The sequence below is a fragment of the Nyctibius grandis genome, chromosome 12, assembly GCF_013368605.1.
Source record: "Nyctibius grandis isolate bNycGra1 chromosome 12, bNycGra1.pri, whole genome shotgun sequence".
NCBI lineage: Eukaryota > Metazoa > Chordata > Aves > Nyctibiiformes > Nyctibiidae > Nyctibius > Nyctibius grandis.
Window position 1 is genome coordinate 2061591 of NC_090669.1, and position 20167 is coordinate 2081757.

Here is a 20167-nt window from a genome sequence, read left to right on the forward strand (position 1 = left end):
AGGGCCTCTCAGAGCCAACCGCCCTCACCCCTCTCCCGCCTCAGGGCCCCTCAGAGCCAACCGCCCTCACACCTCTCCCGCCTCAGGGTCCCTCAGAGCCAACCGCCCTCACCCCTCTCCCGCCTCAGGGCCCCTCAGAGCCAACCGCCCTCACACCTCTCCCGCCTCAGGGCCCCTCAGAGCCAACCGCCCTCACACCTCTCCCACCTCAGGGCCTCTCAGAGCCAACCGCCCTCACCCCTCTCCCGCCTCAGGGCCCCTCAGAGCCAACCGCCCTCACACCTCTCCCGCCTCAGGGTCCCTCAGAGCCAACCGCCCTCACACCTCTCCCACCTCAGGGCCTCTCAGAGCCAACCGCCCTCACACCTCTCCCGCCTCAGGGCCCCCAGAGCCAACCGCCCTCACACCTCTCCCACCTCAGGGCCTCTCAGAGCCAACCGCCCTCACACCTCTCCCACCTCAGGGCCTCTCAGAGCCAACTGCCCTCACACCTCTCCCGCCTCAGAGCCAACCGCCCTCACCCCTCTCCCGCCTCAGGGCCCCCAGAGCCAACCGCCCTCACACCTCTCCCGCCTCAGGGACTCTCAGAGCCAACCGCCCTCACACCTCTCCCGCCTCAGGGCCCCTCAGAGCCAACCGCCCTCACACCTCTCCCACCTCAGGGTCCCTCAGAGCCAACCGCCCTCACACCTCTCCCGCCTCAGGGCCCACCTCACCTCAGCACCTCCTGCTCCCACAGGCCCTTGCTCAGCCAAGACCACCACGCCCATCAAGGCAGCCCCATGCTCCTATTGGCTGCTGCAGCCTCAGCTGTCCTCCCATTGGCTGCCAGGCAGTGCAAGGCCCTCCCAGCCACCAGTCCCACAGGGGCCTGGGCCTGAGGGCGGCCATGGCCGGTGGTGGGTGTGTGGCCTCTCCAGCCCCTGCCCAGGGCCGAACAGCCCCCGCACTGCCCAGCAGACTCCCTTGCTGGCACCCCCTCCTGCAGGTCACCCTGTCGCTGCCCTGAGCACCTCCCCTTCGGGAGAGCAGCGCTGTGGGCCCAGCTCCCCGCGAGCCAGGCTGCTTTCCTTCCTTTCCCTCCCCGTCACCACCTCACCTGCCCAGGGTGCCGCCGGGCGCTTGGAAGCTGCCAGGATCTCAGGGAGTAGGGAAATTGCTACCTCGCCTCCTTCGGTGAGAGAGGTGCTTTGGGGAAAGCTGTGAAACGTCTTGCAATAATTACCGGTTCGCACAAACTAAAAGCCTTTTGTTTCTTTAAAGGGGAAAACCACGCTATGCACCATCACATTAGAAACTGCAGCTAGATAAACCAATGGAACAATTCCTATTTGAGTGCACAGGGTGAGAGAAAGCAGCTCCCCAAAATCCTTATACACAACCTTGGATCTTCCCATACAGGCTCACAAAGACATGGCTGGCACCAAGCTGGAGGCTGGTGACAATGTGTCAGGACAAACACTGCACCAAAATCTTTCAAGGTGACCAGCTCCGAGGGGTTGTTACGTGGATCCATCATATGTGATGGCTGTTTCCCCCCAGCATTTCACCTCCTTGAGACAAATGAGTAACTGACTATTTCAGCTTCTATTTAATATTTTTCCTCCTCCCAGAAGTCCTTTGCCCTCCACCATGAGGACTTCTATCGAAAGCCTGGCCGCACACACCCTCTAGGTTTAGAAACAAAAAGGCTAGAACAACCCCTAGTTTCAGGTTGGTGGTTGGGTTTTTTTTTTTTCCATCTTGCAAACTTTGAGCCAAGTTTGTGATGGAGGCATTTGACTCATCGTTTCTAACATTTTAGACTCCCGACAGTAAAGCACGTTAATCTTGGACTCGTTCTGGCAGTAAACGTAACGCGATTCCTTGGGGCTACCGAGCCTTGCGACCGTTCCAGCAGCCATCAAAAGGGAGCCAGAGTTCTGGGAAAAACACCGACTGGCAGCATTTCACCCCGCACGTCCTCCTGCCAGCAGCAGGAACCCCACAGCTTCATCCACAGGGCCAGGGAACGGCTGGGGTTAGAAGCCACCTGAGTCAGCCATATCCAGCAAACACTTCGCTAAACCTCCCCCTCTGAACCCCTTAAGCCTTCTGTTCGGTGTTGCTGGCTATGGAAGGTGAGGGCACCACTCCACATCTGATCTCTACACAGTTAAGCTTCAATAACAATTTCTCATCTGTTTCCTAATTGTCTGCCTGCCCTCCCACCTAGGCTGCCGTACACACGCAAGCACTTTTTGCCAGCCGTTTTACATCCGAGAGCAGAAAGCAAGCTCTCCAAGAAAGCCTTCGCAGGCCTCAGAGAGCATGATGTACTTACACAGGCATCCTGCTGAATGCACTGCAGGATGTGCTTGGCTGGAATCAGGAAGTCTATGAGGTAGCGCAGTCCATCCCCCCGGTACGTCTTCTCCACCACATCAAAAACTTGGCACAGAACAGTGGCTGCGGTAGCCTCAAACGGAGGGTAGAGTGCTGATAACGTACTCTGAATGCAGCCGTCCAGCGACTCTGAGTCCTGCCAAGAGAGAAAGCGTTAGTGGTACCACGGCACGATACGCCCTGGTGCCCTGACGAGCCCTACACCCAGGAGCGCAGCCATCTCCGAATGCAGGAGGAGAGAAGATCAAAGGAGCAAACTGCTGTCCTTTCTAGTTTCTTTTGGCGCTGGTGATTCCAGGTAAACACAAAAAAAAGCTCTCCCAAAATGCGAGTGGAGCGCCCGCAGAGCGCTGTGCACAGCAGCGAGATTTCCCAGCTTTTGCTTACGCAGCAAGTCCCTCTCCTGACTGCGCTGGGTGGGGCTGCTATTAAACCATTACCGCAGCACGTGAGCGAGCGAGAGTTTCACAGGGTGGACCGAGCAGCAGGCCCAGTGTTTCGGACACCTGGGTCTGGAGATGTCCACCAGCACTCAGGTACGGTAAAGCCCAGCATTACACTCCTCAGCGGGCTAAGGGGAGCTGCGGTTGTGCTGAGGCTCCTCAGCATGCTGCACTCTGAAGTCCCCGCACAGAATAAGCTGCCGGAGCTGTTTGGTACCAGGGAAAGACGCTCACCAATGTGATTCTTCATTATTCAAAGTTGTTTGCCCCTCATGAAAGGCTCACTGCAGAGCCAGGAATTTTCTGGAGTGGCAGATGCCTCACAACAGGATCCACAGACTGCGTGTGAACAGGGTGGCCTTTGGTGCCTGAGCATGCACATCGATATGTAGGATGCCCGTTTCCTGCCCAGGGATCGGAGGCGACGGCTTCCCTGCTTCCACCTTCATTCGGGAGAGCCTGCCAGCCAGAGCCTGCCCACGGTGTCAGGACGAGTTCCAGCGCTAGAGGCCAAATTCTGGTCTATCGCATGGGTGTAAATCAAGAGAGCTTGCCAAAAAATAATAACAAAAGAAATCTGTACACATCCGGAGCGAGGATCAGGATCTCTCCTTTCCTTTCTGTTTTAGAGGGGACCCTTCTGGCTAACTTACAGCCAATGGGAGTGAGTTTTGCTACAAAACCAAATGAGAGTTTCCTCAGGTGTCTGGCCAGATCCTCATCTGATCTAAATCCACCTCCCTTTGCTAGAGACAAAAAAAAGCATTTCAGCCGCTGGCCCAGAAGCCCTACAGCCTCCTGCAGAACAGGAGCAGCTGCATGGACATGCCTGAAAACATACCTCAGTCCCGCAGCAAGGTTGGGAGAGAAAGTTAAACAAAGCAGTGCCACAAGAGCTTACGCCATCACCAGGGAACAGCAGGATGAAGGGATCAGGAGGAAGCAAACCGTTTCGCTGCTTCCGCTCCAAGGGAGCGCACGTTCATCACTCCAGACACCTCCACTGGCTTGAGAAAATGCAACAGTCTCAGAGGAAGCCTAAATCAACCCACAGCCACGGCAGAGATGATGCTCCTCACACAAGCCTGCCCATCTCTCACAGCTGCCCAGCTCAATGATCTTGAAATTCCTCCTTTAGAGGGTTGGGTGTTTTAAGCGCAATATAAACTCCCTGCTCTGTTGTAAAGCCTTCTTGTAGGACAGCCCGAGGGACTGCACAGGAGAGATGAGGACACCCAGGCAATGCCTCCGCAATCCCTGCCTGCACCGAGCTGGCAGAACGCGGGTGACAGGCAAACCACACGCTGCCCGTGGCACAGCACTGCTCCATTACTTTGTCTGCTGTTTCCCCTGACGTCAGCAACAAGCGAGGCTAAATGGCAGCAGGCTCCTAAAGTGTTTGCAACTCCTCCTGCAATACCCCTCAAGGTCAATGTAAGCAGATAAATAGAGGTTAAGGAGCTATTCTTCATATTCTTAACCCAAGGACTCAAAAAGCAGGAGGCCTGCGAGCACAATTCCAAGTGCTGAATGCCAGGACCAAGCATTTAACCCTATTCCTAAACGGGCTGTTTTAAACAAGCTTCTTTCCACCCAGAAAACAACGATGCAAACCCCCAACTTTTATTCCATTAATTGAAATGGAAAGCCTGGAAATTCCCAGGCACTTCCTTCCCTGCAGGAACAGGTCTTCAGAGGAAAACTTCCAGATTGTGGAGGTCAAGAGAAAACAGCCGAGAGCTGACAGCCTGCAGCTCTCTGCACAGCTCTGGTCAAGACCACCCCCACGCAGGCTGCGAGGGGAGGACTCAGCAGAGCTCAGGCAACAGAAGAGAAAGCAGACTAATAGGAACTGTGGGATGAGTTGTACAGACCCAAAAGGACAGCCTAAATAATTAGTCTTCCCTTTACATGGTATCCTGGACCTGATAAAAAAGGCACAAAGGGGGCTATAGGGTAGGGAAATGGGTACCAGACCCAACAGGAAGCCTCTCACAATTAGACATGTTAATAATATTGATAAATACTGATACAACAAACTGAACATTACACATCGTTCTTCTCCCACGCTCTTGTGAAATGACAGAGAGAGGGGCCAAGCGCGGCTCCAGTAACCTCTGTTGACACCAACCTGTCCCAGCAAGCGTCTGTGCCCTTGTCAGGTAAAGCTGGCCTTGACACAGGTGCTCTCCCAGCCGGCACCAGCCACCCCAGAGAGCCCAGCCGAGCGCTGGGGCACACTATGGCAGTAGCGTTACTGCTGGGAGTGTTTGACAACAGTTTCCCTCTGACCAGTCAAAACCAGCTGAGGGGATGTTCTGTGCTGTCTTCTACCCCAGTACCTCTTCCCCTGCTTGAGCAAAAGTCTTGCAGATATCAATCCCCTCCCAAACGAAATCTGTTACATTTACTATTGCAAATAAAACAAAGAAGTCAAAATATTTGCACGAGTCAGTGCATAGCTGGAAGGTTCTCACACCATTCCTGCTGCCTTAGCAAAGCCTTCACAAGATAATTATTAACATTGGCACCGAATCGAAAATCATTTATATGGTTAAAATAAACCAAGTCATATATTAGCCTTCCTTTAGTAAAATACAGAGTAACTGTACCCTGTAGCCATTGCAGAGTTCAGTGCTAACTGCACTCCTTAGCACAGAGGTTTTATCTCTCTCTGGCTAGGCTGTGCCACGGAGCCATGAGGGCTGTGCAGGCTTTGAAGGGACAGAGAAAAGCTTTCAACCCCTGCCATTTGGTAGAAAGGGTTTTCTCCAATGTCTGCTAATTTCACATGAAAAGCCCCAAACAGGTGAGCAAATTCCCACATCCCATCATGCTGCATGTGATTGCAGCACCAGTATCCTTGGGCAGCTACAGAACCAGGATGGATGCAGCCTCCGTGTGCCACAGATGAACGCAGATGCAACACCGCTTTTCGGTGCTCCCACCCACCCAGGTGGTCTCCCAGGGACAGGTCCTGCCTGGATGGAGGGTGAAACATGGTAGAGCCTCAGAAGTCACCTTGAAACACAGAGGGTGAAACGTGGCAAAGCTTGGAGCCTGCAACAGCAGCAGATTCGCCTCCGATCATGGACTCACTAAACCAAGTCACAATCCTAGGGATGGGGCTGCCTATTTGTACTAATTAATTTCTCAGATTGCAGAGTAGCCTGAGGAAAGGGGCTCAGCAAGGGCTGCAAGAGGCTGCACGGTCCTGCCATTTAATGCTGGAGCGCAGACGGCCAGCCTCAAGCATCAAGGCCATGGGCAGTGCCTCCTGCCACACGCATGGCAGAGCCGTGGTTTGGGGAATTCATACAACCCAGCTCGAGACAGCAAGAGAAGGGATAGCATCCAGTGCTCCAGAAGCTGATGGACCTGAAGTCTAGAGCCCATCCCACCTACAAACCACATCCCTTATCTCAAGCAGGTGATGCGACCCCCAGCAGGCATGAGGAGAAACCTCTGTGACCCAGGATGAGGGGACAGTGCCCAGAGAGAAGGAGAACAAGCTAAACCAACAAGGATGGGGCACTCCTGCCCCAGCACGCTTCAGCCCATGTCTGCCTGCACAGCCAGCCCACAGTGGCCCCCGAGAGCTGGCAGAGCCCAGCACAGAAGCCTCTTGGGGAAAGCAGGCCCCTCCAGGGAATGCGAGTCTCAGGCTTCCCTACCTCCAACAGCATTGCCACATCCCCGTCATGGGAAAGGACCTGGACACTCGCTCCTTTTCAGCCACCCAGCACAAAGGCAAACAGAAGCGCTTTCCAACCAAGCCAGAGAGCGTCTCCCCAAGCAAAATGTGTCTTGGGACTCAAATGCTTCTTTGTCAACAGCACGGGAGGACCTATGAACTCCAGCTCACTCTGCCACACTCTCACCACACCTCCCAAAAGAGAAACACGCTTTTAAAATAACTCCTCTATAAATCAAGGCGCTAAATAAAGCCCAGGTTAAGGTCACGTCCGGCCATACCGGCTTTCACTGCTCCTCATCTGGGAGCCGGCTGCGGGTGCAGGGGCTGGAGCACAGCGAGGGAAGAGGAAAGCAGCACGTGGGGACGAGATGGGCTCTGTGGGCAGAGCAGTGTGATAGGAACAACCCAGTGTAGTCCCACCCGGGAGGGCAGGGGAGCAGGGAGTGCCCAGGAGGCCTTCACAGCTGGCAGAGAGCTTGGGTCTGGTGGGGTGTCCCCCCCACCAATATAATGGGAGCCACAGATGCTGTGAAATTAATAGAGGGATAAGGACTGCTGTGGCGAAGCTCTGCTGCTCAGCCCTGAGAGCCCTTCTCCCCATCACAAAGTGCAGCAAGAACCAGAAGTCAGGGAGAGATGAGGTTACACGTGTTGGGCAGAAGCCCCACGTCAGGACTAACAAGCAGGCGGCAGGAAGAGGAGCCAGGGATCAGTTACAACCCTGCTCAGGGGACATGTCTACCTCTCCCGGCGCAAGCAGCCACTGCAGGATAGGAGAGGAGCCTGCCAAGAGGCATCTGGAGTAACCAGGAGCTTCTTGGTCTTTTCTAGGTGCACTGATTGAATTTTCTGCCTACCTTTGTGGGCATGGAGCGAGCTATGTAGCAGCTCCAGCCACGGGGAACTCCTGCCATGCTACATTTCTTTCTGACTCAGGACTCAGCTTCTTCCTCTTTGGGACCTACTGCTCACCAGTTAAGGCTGAACCCTGGAGAGGTTTGGAGAACAAGAAGTCAGCCTGCCCAGGGAGCAGAGAGAAGATCCCCAAGGCTCCACACGTGGCACAGCATCAGAATACCTGCGCGCTCTCAGCAAGCGCCTGGGACAGCAACCCAGTTGGCTCTGGATAACACAAGTCGGTGCAGGGAAGGGCTGCAACGCTGCTGGACCCACAAAGCCTTGGAAGCATTTTCCCTGCAACTCACCCAAGCACCTTGCTGAGAAGTCAGCGTCTCGCTCAAGAATTTTGCCTACAAAATGCAGAGTCTTGGTCAAGGAGAACATGAAGAAGAGGCACAGATCTTCCCTGCTGACAGCCCACATGCTGTCTGAAGGCTCCTAAAAGCCATCAGCACGGTGAGGCTGTTTGACTAACCCATGACTTATGGCAGACAACTCTCCTTTCTAGCAGGCTGGACTGGCCCATGTAACACACTAAGGACTCATCTTGCAGCAGGATTTTAGCTAAAGGATCTGCAGCTCTGCTCTGAGAAACCTAGACCCCCATCTGAGCATCCAGAGAATGAAACTACATATCCCAATGTGCCCCAGTCACATCCAGCGCTCGCCGTGGCTTGGCAGAGCGAGGAGCGTAGCTGGGCGGTGGAGCGGAGCCCAGCGAGGCTGCGAGCTCAGCGAGCGGTGCCCGTGGTACGCCCAGCTCTGAGTCACCGAGCGTCTGGGCTCCTGCTCAGCAGGGAGGCCTGGCCAGGAGCTCCTGCAACTTTGCCCTCCTTCTGCCAGCTGCCCGGAGCCTGGCCACGTCCTGCACGCACCCACTTTCTCCCCTCTCGCCTGGGTACCCACAGAGAGTGTAAAGGCAGGACAGGGGAGACCAGAGTCTCCAAAGGTGAGGGGAGGAGAGATGACCCAACCCTCCCACACCCCAGAACTGGAAAGTAGAAATAACAGCGAAACTGGGAAGAGGCAGAGCTCCAAGCATCGCAGCGCAGCGCCTGCCCATGGCCCCCAGCCAGCTTTGGGATGGGGGGAAAAGGAGCACACAGCAGGCGCTGAGCAGGGCCGGGTCAGCTGGTCCCTCCGCCAGCAAAGGCTGCCGTGCTGCGCCGCTTGGCCGGGGCTGCTCAGCGCTCAGCTGACGTGAGAAACCTCATTTCCAGTAAAAACAGACCTCTGGGCTTTCCACGAAGCCTTTTTACTTTCTGACACAAAGCCGAAAGCCAGGCTACTTTGCCTTTAAAAAGAAGACATTTCGCTGTGCAGAAAGGTCCTTGGCTAAAAACAAGGCTTGTTTTTCTGACAAAATTTGAGATTTCCCACTCTGTTTCTACAGGGAGGAGAACCCTCCCAGCCCCATTTCCTGAGCCGCTCTAATCACAGTGGCAATGAGTTCAAGAGAGAAAAATCTTCCCAGAGCAAGTGCCAGCTCCCCCCTCTGCTGCTCGCTCCCAGGCTCAGGGGGAGGCTGGGAGGAGGGCGCCTGCCTTCGGCACCCTGCCTGCCTCTGGATGTTTTCGCTAGAATAATGTACTATTAAGCGGTGCAGCTACAGAGGTAGGCATTCACACTGCTGTAATTACACCACCTTCCTGTGAGATAACCTGGAATGGCTCTACCTGCTCTTTGGGCTATTGTTTCTGGGTTTTCAGGGAGAAAAGCACAGCACCCAGTTCCACTTGGGAGGAGAGCGTTTGCAGTCTCACCCAGGCCAGCTTCACTCCCTGGCTGTACCTCCGAAAGCAAGCTGCCTTCTCCGTGCCACCCTGGGATCCCTCGCGCAGGGCATGGCTGTAGCCCGGCTCGGCTGCCCTGCCGCTGGGGCAAGCGGGACGGCTCGGCAGCCTGTGGATAAACCAGCTCCTACAGCCTTGCAGGGAGTGGTGCTCTGCAGACAGAGCTCAGAGAATCATTTCCAGATGCCTCCCTCTGTTCCCCCGGCCCTTCTCCGGGTTGGCGCGGCTGCGGCAGCCAAGGCAGCTCCTACTGGGCAGCGCGCGGGATTATCATTCCAGGCGCTGCAGGAAAACAAGCGCTTGGAAGCGATTAACTCATGATCTCTCATTTAATTAAACAAAGGGAAAAATGATGTATTTGCTTTTCAGCTCTGAGGTCCCGCTTCTGCGCATGCTGTAGGTCTGGGTGTGCTCAGCCGGTGCAAGGCAGGCCCAAAGCTGGGCGATCACCCCGCCAGCCCAGGGCTGGTTTGTTTTCACTCAAGGGGGGCATCCCAGCTTGCTTTGAAAGCGAAGCGTGACCTCCTGTGAGCCTCGAGCTTTGGAGGCAGTGCACAGCTACATCAATGCTGGAGCAATGGCAGGGAATAGTAGATGGCAGAGGCAACCTGGTGCAGGTACATCCCTGGCTCTGTCCAAGCTTCAGGTGGCCAAATGCAGACGTTGGCATATGGCAACATGGGCAGCAACAGCCACCTGGGCCTGCTCCCCTGCCCCAGAGCCCAGCAGGATGTTTACGTGGGTTTGATACAGCAACACAAGAAGCAAACATGCTCTTGATGTACCCAAACCCCAACATTCATCCTTGCCAAAGACATATCCTGGTGCAGTCCTTCAGGGAGGAAAGCCCGTGCACCTGGAGAAGCAGGTCCTTCCCCAGCCCTCCACTTACCCGTGCCCCCAAGAGAAGCCACGTGCAGCAGCTTGCACAGCAAGCTCTCTGCTGTTCAACCATCTCCAGACCTCGCTGGGGATCCAGCCTGACCAAACACTGCTCCCTGAAAGAAACAGCATCATGTGCATTTGGACACAGCAGTCCGGCACCTCTTCCCACCAGAGCTCTATATTCACGTTACTCCTCTCTACCCTTTCCTTTAGGTTTTCATCCTCCAGGTTCTCTGGAGCAGGGCCTGTGGCCCTGTGCAACACCCAACAGATCAGAAAAGCTGCTGACAACTGCCAAACATATTAGAGAGGCCAAACTGGGGCTGAAACGCTGACCCACAATCCAAGAAAGTCCTCTTATAACCAGAGAGGAGCAGACCTGAGAAGCTGAGATAAGCCTTTCCTCACAGGGACGTGTCCCGCTCGTAACTGAGCAGAAGGTAGGTCTTACCCAGAGCAAGGAATGAGCCCCTGCTCCCAAAGGCCTGTTACTTTCTATTAGCAATAAATCAGGGAGATGATATAGGTGTTTAAAGGGCGTGTGAGAGAACAAACCAAAGCCCTGTCCTCAAACAGACATCTTCCAGCTGAAATGAGGGTCCACCAGTAGATGAGAAGAGCTGGGCATAAAACACCATCCTACAGCTGGAGACCAGCTTATTTTGGTTTAGTTTAATCAAGGGATTAAGTCCTTAATCTGAAATAACTGTCTAAGCACAGATTTTTTTTTTTTAAAATATCACTGGCATAGATCTAACCATGCAATTAATTAACAAAGCTGTACTCCATGTGATGCAAAGATTTGGGTACTTTTAAAACACCCTTCGCAGCAATAGACTCGTGCTGGAAGAGCATAGGTGCGTGGTGGACATGGTTTCACTGCCCAGCGTTAGCTGCATACACCTCCCCACCTCCTTGAGACCCCCCAGGGCAGGGCTGCACCCCTCCTCACTCCCACCACCAGACTGCATGGGCTGCCCTGGCTTGGGCACCAACGGTCTGGCCATGGCATCACATGCTATGATCCAGCCAGGGATCTCCATGTTCAAAGCATCATGTTCCTACAACAGGCTTGGACACTGGGGCTGGATAAGGCTTGCTAAACCCTGTTGGATATCACAGACAGAGCCAAGAATTTCCCCAGCCACTTCAACACAAGTGAAGTCCTGGGATGTTACAGCAGACTCTCTTTCTTTACCAGGCTCCTGTAGGAAATGCACTAAAAATCTCTCTGCTACCCAAGGGAAGAAATTGCTTGAGCTCATTCATCTTGTTATTAGTTACAGTATTTTCTCCACTCTCAACTTCAAGCATTGGCATCCATCTCACAATCAGAGCAGTAGCATCTTGTACCCCTTACCATTTGTGCCTAACGCCTGCCAAACCACAGGGCTCTCTAGACAGATGAAAGATTTGCTTATACCAGCCAGCTATAAAATGTCCTGGGTAAGTTCTTAGCCAAAGAGGTCAGCTCATTTTAACACCTTTTAGTCAGAGGCACTAGGCCATAGCCAACACCTTGTGTTCAGACACCCATCTGGGGGCATCTTACAACAGATGGGCGGCCTCCTGTGCTCAGAGGGAAAATGATAATCCTTCAGCGGGACAGCTGATGAGTGCCAGAAACGATCTTCACAGGGTCAGCATGTAGATTACTACTTATGGGCCAGCTTTGCACGCGTTCCTAGTTCAAGGCCATGGCTGGATCATGTTCAGATCCCATTCCTTCCTCTGCAAGGTGCACGAGCTGCTGGCCAGACTCCCATGGGGACTGGTGGATTCTCCATCTCTTCCAACCTCCGTAATCGAGCGTGGGCGCCACTAAGAAAAGATCATGTTTTAGTTAAAAGAGAGCTCCCAGACTCAATGTGGGAGCTAGGTAACACTGTATGGTCCCAGTATCCCATAACAGATGAGCCACAGTTCCTTTTTGGCCTTAAACACGCTGTATTACCATGTGCTCATGAAATACAAATCCTGCTGCATCAACAGGGAACAGAAAGTGCTCTGAAGCTGAGCTGCAATTCCAGGAGGCACTGGCTGATTGCACAAGAAAACAGTAAGTGCGTGTCCCTGCACACCTTTGAGTTGGCCTCTTCTCCCAGGCAACTAGGACAAGAGGACACAGCCTCAAGCGTCACCAGGGGAGGTTCAGGTTGGACATTAGGAAGCATTTCTTCTCAGAAAGGGTCATTAGCCATTGGAAGGGGCTGCCCAGGGAGGTGGTAGAGTCACCATCTCTGGAGGGGTTTAAGTAAAGCCTGGACATGGCACTTAGTGCCATGGTCTAGTTGCCATGGTGGTGTCAGGGCAATGGTTGGACTCGATGAGCCCAGAAGGCTCTTCCAACCTGATTGATTCTGTGATTCTGTGATATGAGAAAGCAGCTGGCATCAGATGCCACCTCTGAGGAAGAGGCTGTGAGGAAGGATCAGCCAGAAGGACAGAGCAGGCAGCCCAGAGATGGCCATGGCTATGCCAGCTCAGCCCTGGGCCACCGCAAGAAGCATCAGTCTGTGCCATGCAGGGAGAAGTGCTCCTGGTCAGTGACCCAGATTTGTTCCAAGACTCTCTGAGCTTACCGAGGTGCAGACACACGTGTACTAAAGCTCTCCCACCCCTGAGCAGCCAAGCCTGGGACTTATTCTGATGAAAATGTTTCCCCTCTATTCAGACACAGGGCTAAATGGGTGCCTCCTGGAAAGCTAAGTACATCGGTCATAAATCCAGGGCATTACTTCTACTAGACTCCTGAGTTAGAAAGGAGCAGACACAGGCTTTTAAAGCTACTCCCTTTATAGCTTTTTTTTTTAAAAAACAGAAAACAGTCTCACGTGTCCCATTATTTCCATACATATCAAAGGAGGGTGGAGACTTAACTAGCGATTTCTAAAAGACATCTTTGTGCACAGAAGGGATGTATGCCAAAACGTGGGTGGTTATAAGCCCAAACACAAAGGAGAATACATCCACAGGCATTTTTCCCCTTGATCCATTAACGGGTCTGCATACCAGCCTCCTGAGCATATGAGAAGGACCTTGTTCAAAAGGTAAATGTATTCAAAAAGATGACAACAGACAGCAAATAATCCACATCCTTTAACCATGTTGGAGGCTCAACAGCACTAGGTTTTTGTTGAGAGCCCCTGAGATTTGACAGGCAGCCTGAGGGAAGGTATCCTTCTGAAGGAACCTGCTCAGGAAGCTTCGCAACTCGGTCTCCTGCAAACGCTGCCACACCTAACGTGAGTTGCAAAGCTCAAGGCGGACACCTAGCTCAGCTCACCAGAACTCCTGCAGCTTTTCTTCCCTGTGCCATGCGAACCCCCAGCCAGCAACAGCACTGCACCCCATTGGGGGTGACCATAATGCCCCACGGAGCCTCCCATCTACCTACACCCACGTGCAGGAGGAGCACATGCAAATCTTCATCTGGCCCTGTTGTTCTTCTGCTGAGACATTTGATTCCATTCAAATCACTGGCTGGTCGCACCAGCTGGAGCAAGGGTTCATCCTGGGCATCCCAGCCTGATGGCAGGATGGTAAATTTGAGCAAACAAAGACTTTCAGATTCATTCTGTGCTGCTTTGATCTTGGAAGTTTCAGCTTGGTGTCCAGCGATGCAAAAAATGGGATATGTACGAAACCAGCCAGAAGCACTCACCACAAGAAAGGCCTCATTTTTTTTGTTCATTTTTTAATGAAAGACTAGGCCAACCACCAGGGATGAGACACTCGGTGTGGCAGAGAGGTATGAGCATGGTCAAACCTTCAGTCAACAAGGCACGTCCACTCACTTTTCCGAGTTGCAAGCCAGGTATCAGGAGTGGTGTAGAAAGCAGAGAGCATCCCACCACCAGAAGTGGGCAGCTTACCCAAGCAGGCTAGCCTTGCTTTTTATTGCTCTTCAGTCAGCAACATATCCTATCCTGGTGCTCCTACTCGCTTTTTCAGACCTTGGCTACATTGAGCTCTGCAGGACAGGAACAGGGGCTTCCTTCATGGGTAGAGCGCCAGGAATAGGAACAAAAGGTCTTCTGATATATTGAGTGCCCACGGGTGGGTTGAGTCTATAGCTTCTGCAGAAGACACCTTGACTGTTTTAACAGAGGTTTTTCAGGTCTTTGTTAATAAAGGGACCTGTAGCCCCTGCGCCTGTGACTTCCACCCTCACTCAGCACCGATGCTCAGTTTTAGGCTGTGCCCACAGTCTGTGGGATGGTTCAGTTCTGCACAGCTCAGTCACAGACAGGGTTATGTTTGAGGTGAAGCTAGAAACTTCGGCTCTGGGAGCTGAGAGGCCATGACCGTGCTCTAGTATTTAGGAGCAGACGTGCTGGCTGGCTATCTTCTCTGAAGTGACCAGCAGCAAGATGCTGGCCTCTCACCTACATCTAGCCGTTATTTCCATTGCTACAATGAACAGCATGTTCACCTGCCCAGCGTTTTCAGAAAGAAGCAGGGCATTAAGCACAAATTGTCACCCTTGTTACCCCAGAGAAGATGCTTTTAAACCACTTCCATGTGCTCAGGATTATGTCTCTGGGCTTTGTCTGTGTTCCAACATCTTGCTCATGCCTTTGGCACAGAAATAAAGAAAGAAGATCTCCAATGCTTAAAGCTCTTTGTGATTCCCAGACTCATTTCCTTCCCGCCCCAGGAGAAGACATAACCGGAGGATAAAAGAAAGATTGTATTTTCTACCAAAACCCATCCCCTCTCCTGCCAGCGTAGAGGTGCCACCTGAAGTGCTCTGCAGGAAGACACCAGGGTTTGCACGTCTTGTGATACATGCAGGCCCTGCTCTACATGTCTGCGTGATGGCGAGAGACTTGGAGCATGCCACCATATAAGAAGAGTAGCCCAGGCAAGTCCAAGGCGCAGTTGTGGGAGCCTCACTGAACTCACATGCTGAGTCCACAGTGGCCCAGCTACCCTTGAAGCAGCAGCAATCACCCTAGCAAGGGTGGAAGAGCAGCGCTGGGCTCCCTGGCCAGCACAACTTCCCACAGAGGAAGCTGTCCCTCACAACCTGGGGACAGAGGCTGGGCACCAGGCCCCCGCACCGTGCGGGGGAGGAGCGGGGCTGTTGCTCGCTTTGCCTCCAACCAACCCACCCAAAAGCAAGGGGCTTTGCACCTGCTTGGGTGAAAACTGTTCCTCAAGCGGGGCATGCTGTGGTCTGGCCATACACCCTGACCATCTCCTGGGCCCCATCCAGCAACAGGCACCAGGCAAGGCAAAGCCTTTCCCCTCTCCCATGCAGAAATCCCTACCAGGGAACAAGGGCAGATCCACAGCCACAAAAAGCCACAATGGGGCGAGCAGGGTAGATAAAGCCCAGCCAGGCTCCTGCCTCGCTCATACTATTGAGTTTTCAGGGCTGCAAAAGTCAGTTCTGGTAGAAGTGGGCTCCTTTGGCCTAAGGTATCTTACACATTTGGTGCTTTAGGCATCCTCCTGCTGCAACAACCCTATGTACCCATGCACACACCACACCATCCCTAACGCTGAAGCATGACAGACACCCTGTGCAGAGGAATCACCTGCTTCACACAGAACCGGGCAGCCAGCAGTTGCACCGTGCCAGACTGCCGTCGGTGGCCAAGCCTCCAAGAGTCCTGTGGACTGCCAGAGGCCATGGGGATGTCTGGGGAAGTTTCATGCGGGCAAACAGACTGACCCACATTCACTTAGATCCAAATCTTTTTGCCTGCAGGGTTTGGTTCATTCACGAGGACACCAAAAGCTCAAGTCAAACAGAAGAGCTTGGAGCTACAGTCACAACTTGGCCTCTCATCGATCACACCTCCCAAACTGCAGACTGGTCTACCACGGCGCTGAGAACAGACACCTGCCACGGAGCACAGGTGACCACGGTGTGGCCAGCAACGCACTGCTGGGTCCGTGGCAGCTTGGCTTCTGGATCCTGCTCCTTGCAGCTACCAAGCCTGAACTCGGCACCCAAGAGGCACACGATCCCTCCTCAGCAGTGATGTGTGGTCCCTGCACACTCACAACCCACTGTGGTGCCTAGACTGGCCATGGCACTGCTCTGCCCAAAGGCCCCTGCTTCAGACAGCTTTTGCGTCACGCATTACAACAAGGTGAAGGACCTGGACTGGGGATGAAGCGCTTGGGAATCAGAAAGCCAAAAGTTGGGCAACTCTTCCTTCAATGAAAGCAGAGTTTCTCCAAGCCCAGAAGCTGAACTTTTAAGACAAAGCAAAGTCACTGCCAGGCACAGCAGCAATGCAAGGTGCTTGTCCCCCTCACGGACTTTGTTCCCTCTGCTGTGGAGAAGCAGCCCACGATTTATTCACAGCACAGCAGGACACATCCAGGTGATTTAGAGCTGCTGGGCACCCAGATCCCATCCTGAGCCCAGGAACAAACCATCAGAAGCCAGACCGGTGCTCTGTGGGATCTTGCCACAGGGCTAGCAATCCCTCCAGCCTCTGCCACCCCAGGGCTGGGCACCTCTGTTTGCAGGGCAGCGCCAGCAGGGCTGGGCCGGGGACTGCCCATGGAGACGGGGTGCTGTGCTGCCCAGCTGGGCTCACCAGTCCCTCCCCTCCCAAAACACTGATCCCCACGTGCAGAACTTGACACTGAAAGGGAGGGATCCCTGCCCAGCCCCAGGGGTTACTCTGAACCCCTGGATGCCCCCTCCAGGCAGTAGAAAAGCAGCAGACGCTCTCCCCTTCCCTGGGCTCTGCAAGGGGGCAGTGCCCACCGCCCCGGAGCAGGGCTGGCAAAGAGCAAGGGCAGGAGGAGAGCCCAGCATCTGGGCAGCCCAAAAGACAGGGCCCTGCCTGACCTGCCCCGTCCCAGCCCCTCGCTCCGGGCCGTGACCCCAGTAGGCACCCCGCGGGGGAGCGGTGCCAACGAGAGCCCTGTGTCCCCGCAGCCACCACCCAGGGTAACGGGAAGTGCCAGGAGAGCCGTTTCCCACTCCCAGCATTAGCGCCGTGCACCGGCTCCAGGCAGGCTGCCCCGAGAGCAGCTCCATCCCGCGCACCCCTGCTCGTGCCCAGGGCCAGAGCCCTCCGCAGAGATTTCCTTACCATGTTCCCGGCCTCCTTTATTCCCCCTCACTTCCAAAGGCAGCTTTTTTTCTCTTTTTCCTCCATGTGTGCGCCGGGGCGTCTCCTCTCCCCTCCGACGTGAACCACCGAAGCACTTTGAGTTCTGGACTGTAATCCAAGCCCTCACCGCCCCCAGCACAGCTCCAACTAATCTAACTCATGACACTACCGGGGCCGAGCAGGGGACCTCGAAGGTTTCTCTGACAGCCAACTCCAGCGCTAGACGGCGAAGGGGCATAGCGAGAGCAGGGGGACGCGTCCCCCAGCCCTGCGGGGACCTTACGGACGCGGGCAGAGCCAGGCAGGCTGCTCCTTACGGCATCGCTGCTCTCCGCGTCCCTCGGAGCGCGTCTGGCCCTCTGCACAGACCTGCTCAACGCAGATGCTCCGTGGCGGGGAGCTGCCTTCGCCCGGGAAGATCTGAATAGCTGCTAGAGGAGAACAAGCCCACGGCAGGCATCCCGAGAAGGTCTCCAGCTTCCCAAAGAGGTTTCCAGCAAAATTCTCCCCTTGTCTCCTCTTGCCTTGCTTTTCTCTAAGTCCAGGGAAGTTTCTCCGCTCCGCGAGACCCTGAGGCAGCGCCGCACGTTAAGCAAAACGCCGAGAAATACAAGAAGAGTGCTCCGAAATAATTGTTTTTCTAACTTCTAGAAGGAAAACAGAGAGGCAGTGGCCGCTTCAGGCAACAGCAACAAACTGCATTGGTGTCAGGCGAGAGATGTGGAGACCTCACCCCCTCCCAAAGGAGGAAGTAATTTAACATGGCAAGTTTCTCCACCCCTCCATTAATTGTTTAAGATGGCCAGGGGCCAAAATACTGCCCGAGCAGTGGGGAAGGTCACCAAACAGGCAGGCAGCAGCCTACAGAAGTGACAACGGGAAAGGGCAGAGCCACAGAGGCGGAGAGGGAGGGGAGAGGCAGGTGCCACGGGGCATCCCAGGATCTGCTGACACACAAAGGCTTTGTGTAACGGGAAGCGGGGCGGGAAGTGACACACAGGCAAAGCCCCAGAGCCCTGGACATGAGGTGCAGGGCCTGGCAGCAGGGCTTGGGACTGGGAACTGCCTCCCCAGCCTTGGCCGAGCAGGTCTCAGCAGACTCGGTGAGGACTGACACTCCATCAAGAAGGCCACAGTGCTGGTACCTAGCTGCTGTCCCCCCTTCTGGGAGAGATCACACAAACCAGTCCATCCCAAGAAGAAGGGTGACTCAGGCAGGACCAGAGGGCCCACAGCAGGAGGAAAGATGTCCCCTGCAAGGGCAGGCTCAGTGGAGGAGCACAGGACACTCGCCTGCTGAAACTGGAGAGACTGCTACCGATCCCCTCTGCTGCCTTGGCTCAAGGGGCAGGCCCCCCAGCCTTCCCAAGCCCTGCTCCACAGGGCCAGCAGCAGAGCCCAAGCACACTGGCCCAGCTCATGACCACCTTCAGACACTCTCCTCCTGGGGAGGACTGCCAACAGTTTGCCCTAAAACCCACTGAGGCACATGATGGCCTCATGGCATGTTTTCAGACATAACCAGCAAACAAGGGTTTGAGCAGTCCCAAAGCCAACCATTCAGTACACCAGCTGCTTGACGTGCTCTTGGATTTCCTGGGAGCAGCAACAATGGATGACAGTCCCTGCAGGCATGCAGTTTGCTTCCCTTAAGCAGAAAGGGATGTCCTCCTAAGAGGGGATGCGACACTGACAGTGGACCAGAGCTGAGCAGCTGCCTCACTGTTCAGTGCTTGTCTTTCCAACAGTCCTTGCTCGCAGAGGCTCTCCCATGGCCTCTAACAGCTAGTCTCCTTCTCCCTCCAGCAGCAGGGCACTGCCCACAGCAGTGAGAACCCCCAGCCCGTGTCAGGTGAGGTCAGTTGATAATCCCAAACTGGGTGAAGGAGAGCATCCCTGCCAATGCAAAGGGTATTAACCACCCAGCACAGGCACTACCTAGTTGTTGTCATCCACAATGACTAAGGGAATTCATGATCATGTCTGTGGGTGCAGGAGAGCCTTTCCTTCCCCACGATATTCATAGCAGAAGGATGAGGAACCTGGCATAGCTCCCCAGCAGAGCCTCCGACCAACAGATTTCACCGTCTGCACAAGGCTACGTTTGCAAAGCAGCTTTGTCCTTCAGCTATTCCCCAAACACATCTCCCAGCCCATCATCTACTCCCCAAAACACATCAAATGTGGCTACACCTCTGCAACATCCTCCCGTGGGTGCTGGGAGTCTCCCTACGGACTGCCCCCTCCAAGAAAGGGAGGGCAGAGAACAATGTCCCTCCCGCGCGCGCATGGCACGCAGCTGGCCGTGACAAGCCTCGTGCTATCAGAGGTGCTGAGCTATTTCCATTGGAGGCACAGCCTCCACCGCAGAGTAAAAGGAGTTACAAGAGATCCACCACGCCTCTCATGCCTAAATGTTTTATGGAAATCTCCCTCCTGATTCCTTCAACTGCAGCAACACGTGCAGGTTTCCTTTCTGGAGGCTAACCCAACTCCTTGCGCACGACTGCTTTTATCCAGCAAACAGGTCTCTGCAATTACCCTGGGGTCTGCAGGAGGACCAGCCTCTGAGTAGAGATCTGAAAGCCTCCAAGCAGCCTGGGTACTGAGACTGGGCTCTTCAGGGCTACTCCAGCGGTGGGCCAAAGCCCCGACCGGTTGTGTACAGCCTGTTCGAAAGCCTGCTGTGGGGCTGAAAGGGGCCTCACAGGCTCCTGCACAAGCCAGGAGCTACCTCACCTTTTGAGACAGATGTGTACTCCCCAGGCAGCCCAAAGAGCAATGCAGACCCAGGTGGGGCTGGGGCAACCCAAGAGCTCATGGGGACCAAGGAGATGGTGCTGAGAACCTGCCCCCATGCTGTTACTGAACTGATTAGGTCTCCTGCCCCCAGACCTCTGGCAGCAGCTCCAGGATGAGAGCAGCTTTTGGCCTTCCTCACCCCTTCAGGTGCTTCCACAGGCCTGGGAGAGCAAG

General features: G+C 54.5%; 1 protein-coding gene across 3 annotated transcripts in view; it reads right to left on the minus strand.

Moving 5' to 3' along the window:
* Positions 1-17517, minus strand: part of PLEKHG4 (pleckstrin homology and RhoGEF domain containing G4) — a 90252-nt gene extending 72735 nt beyond the window's left edge. For all 3 annotated transcript variants that reach the window (XM_068411162.1, XM_068411163.1, XM_068411161.1), the window contains exons 1-2: positions 17171-17517; positions 2324-2521 (exon numbers count right to left, since the gene is read on the minus strand). In XM_068411162.1, coding sequence (XP_068267263.1) covers positions 2324-2521; positions 17171-17173 — 201 coding nt within the window. In that variant the 5' untranslated portion in view covers positions 17174-17517. The remainder of the gene's footprint in view (positions 1-2323; positions 2522-17170) is intronic.
* Between the last annotated feature and the right edge of the window lie 2650 nt (positions 17518-20167).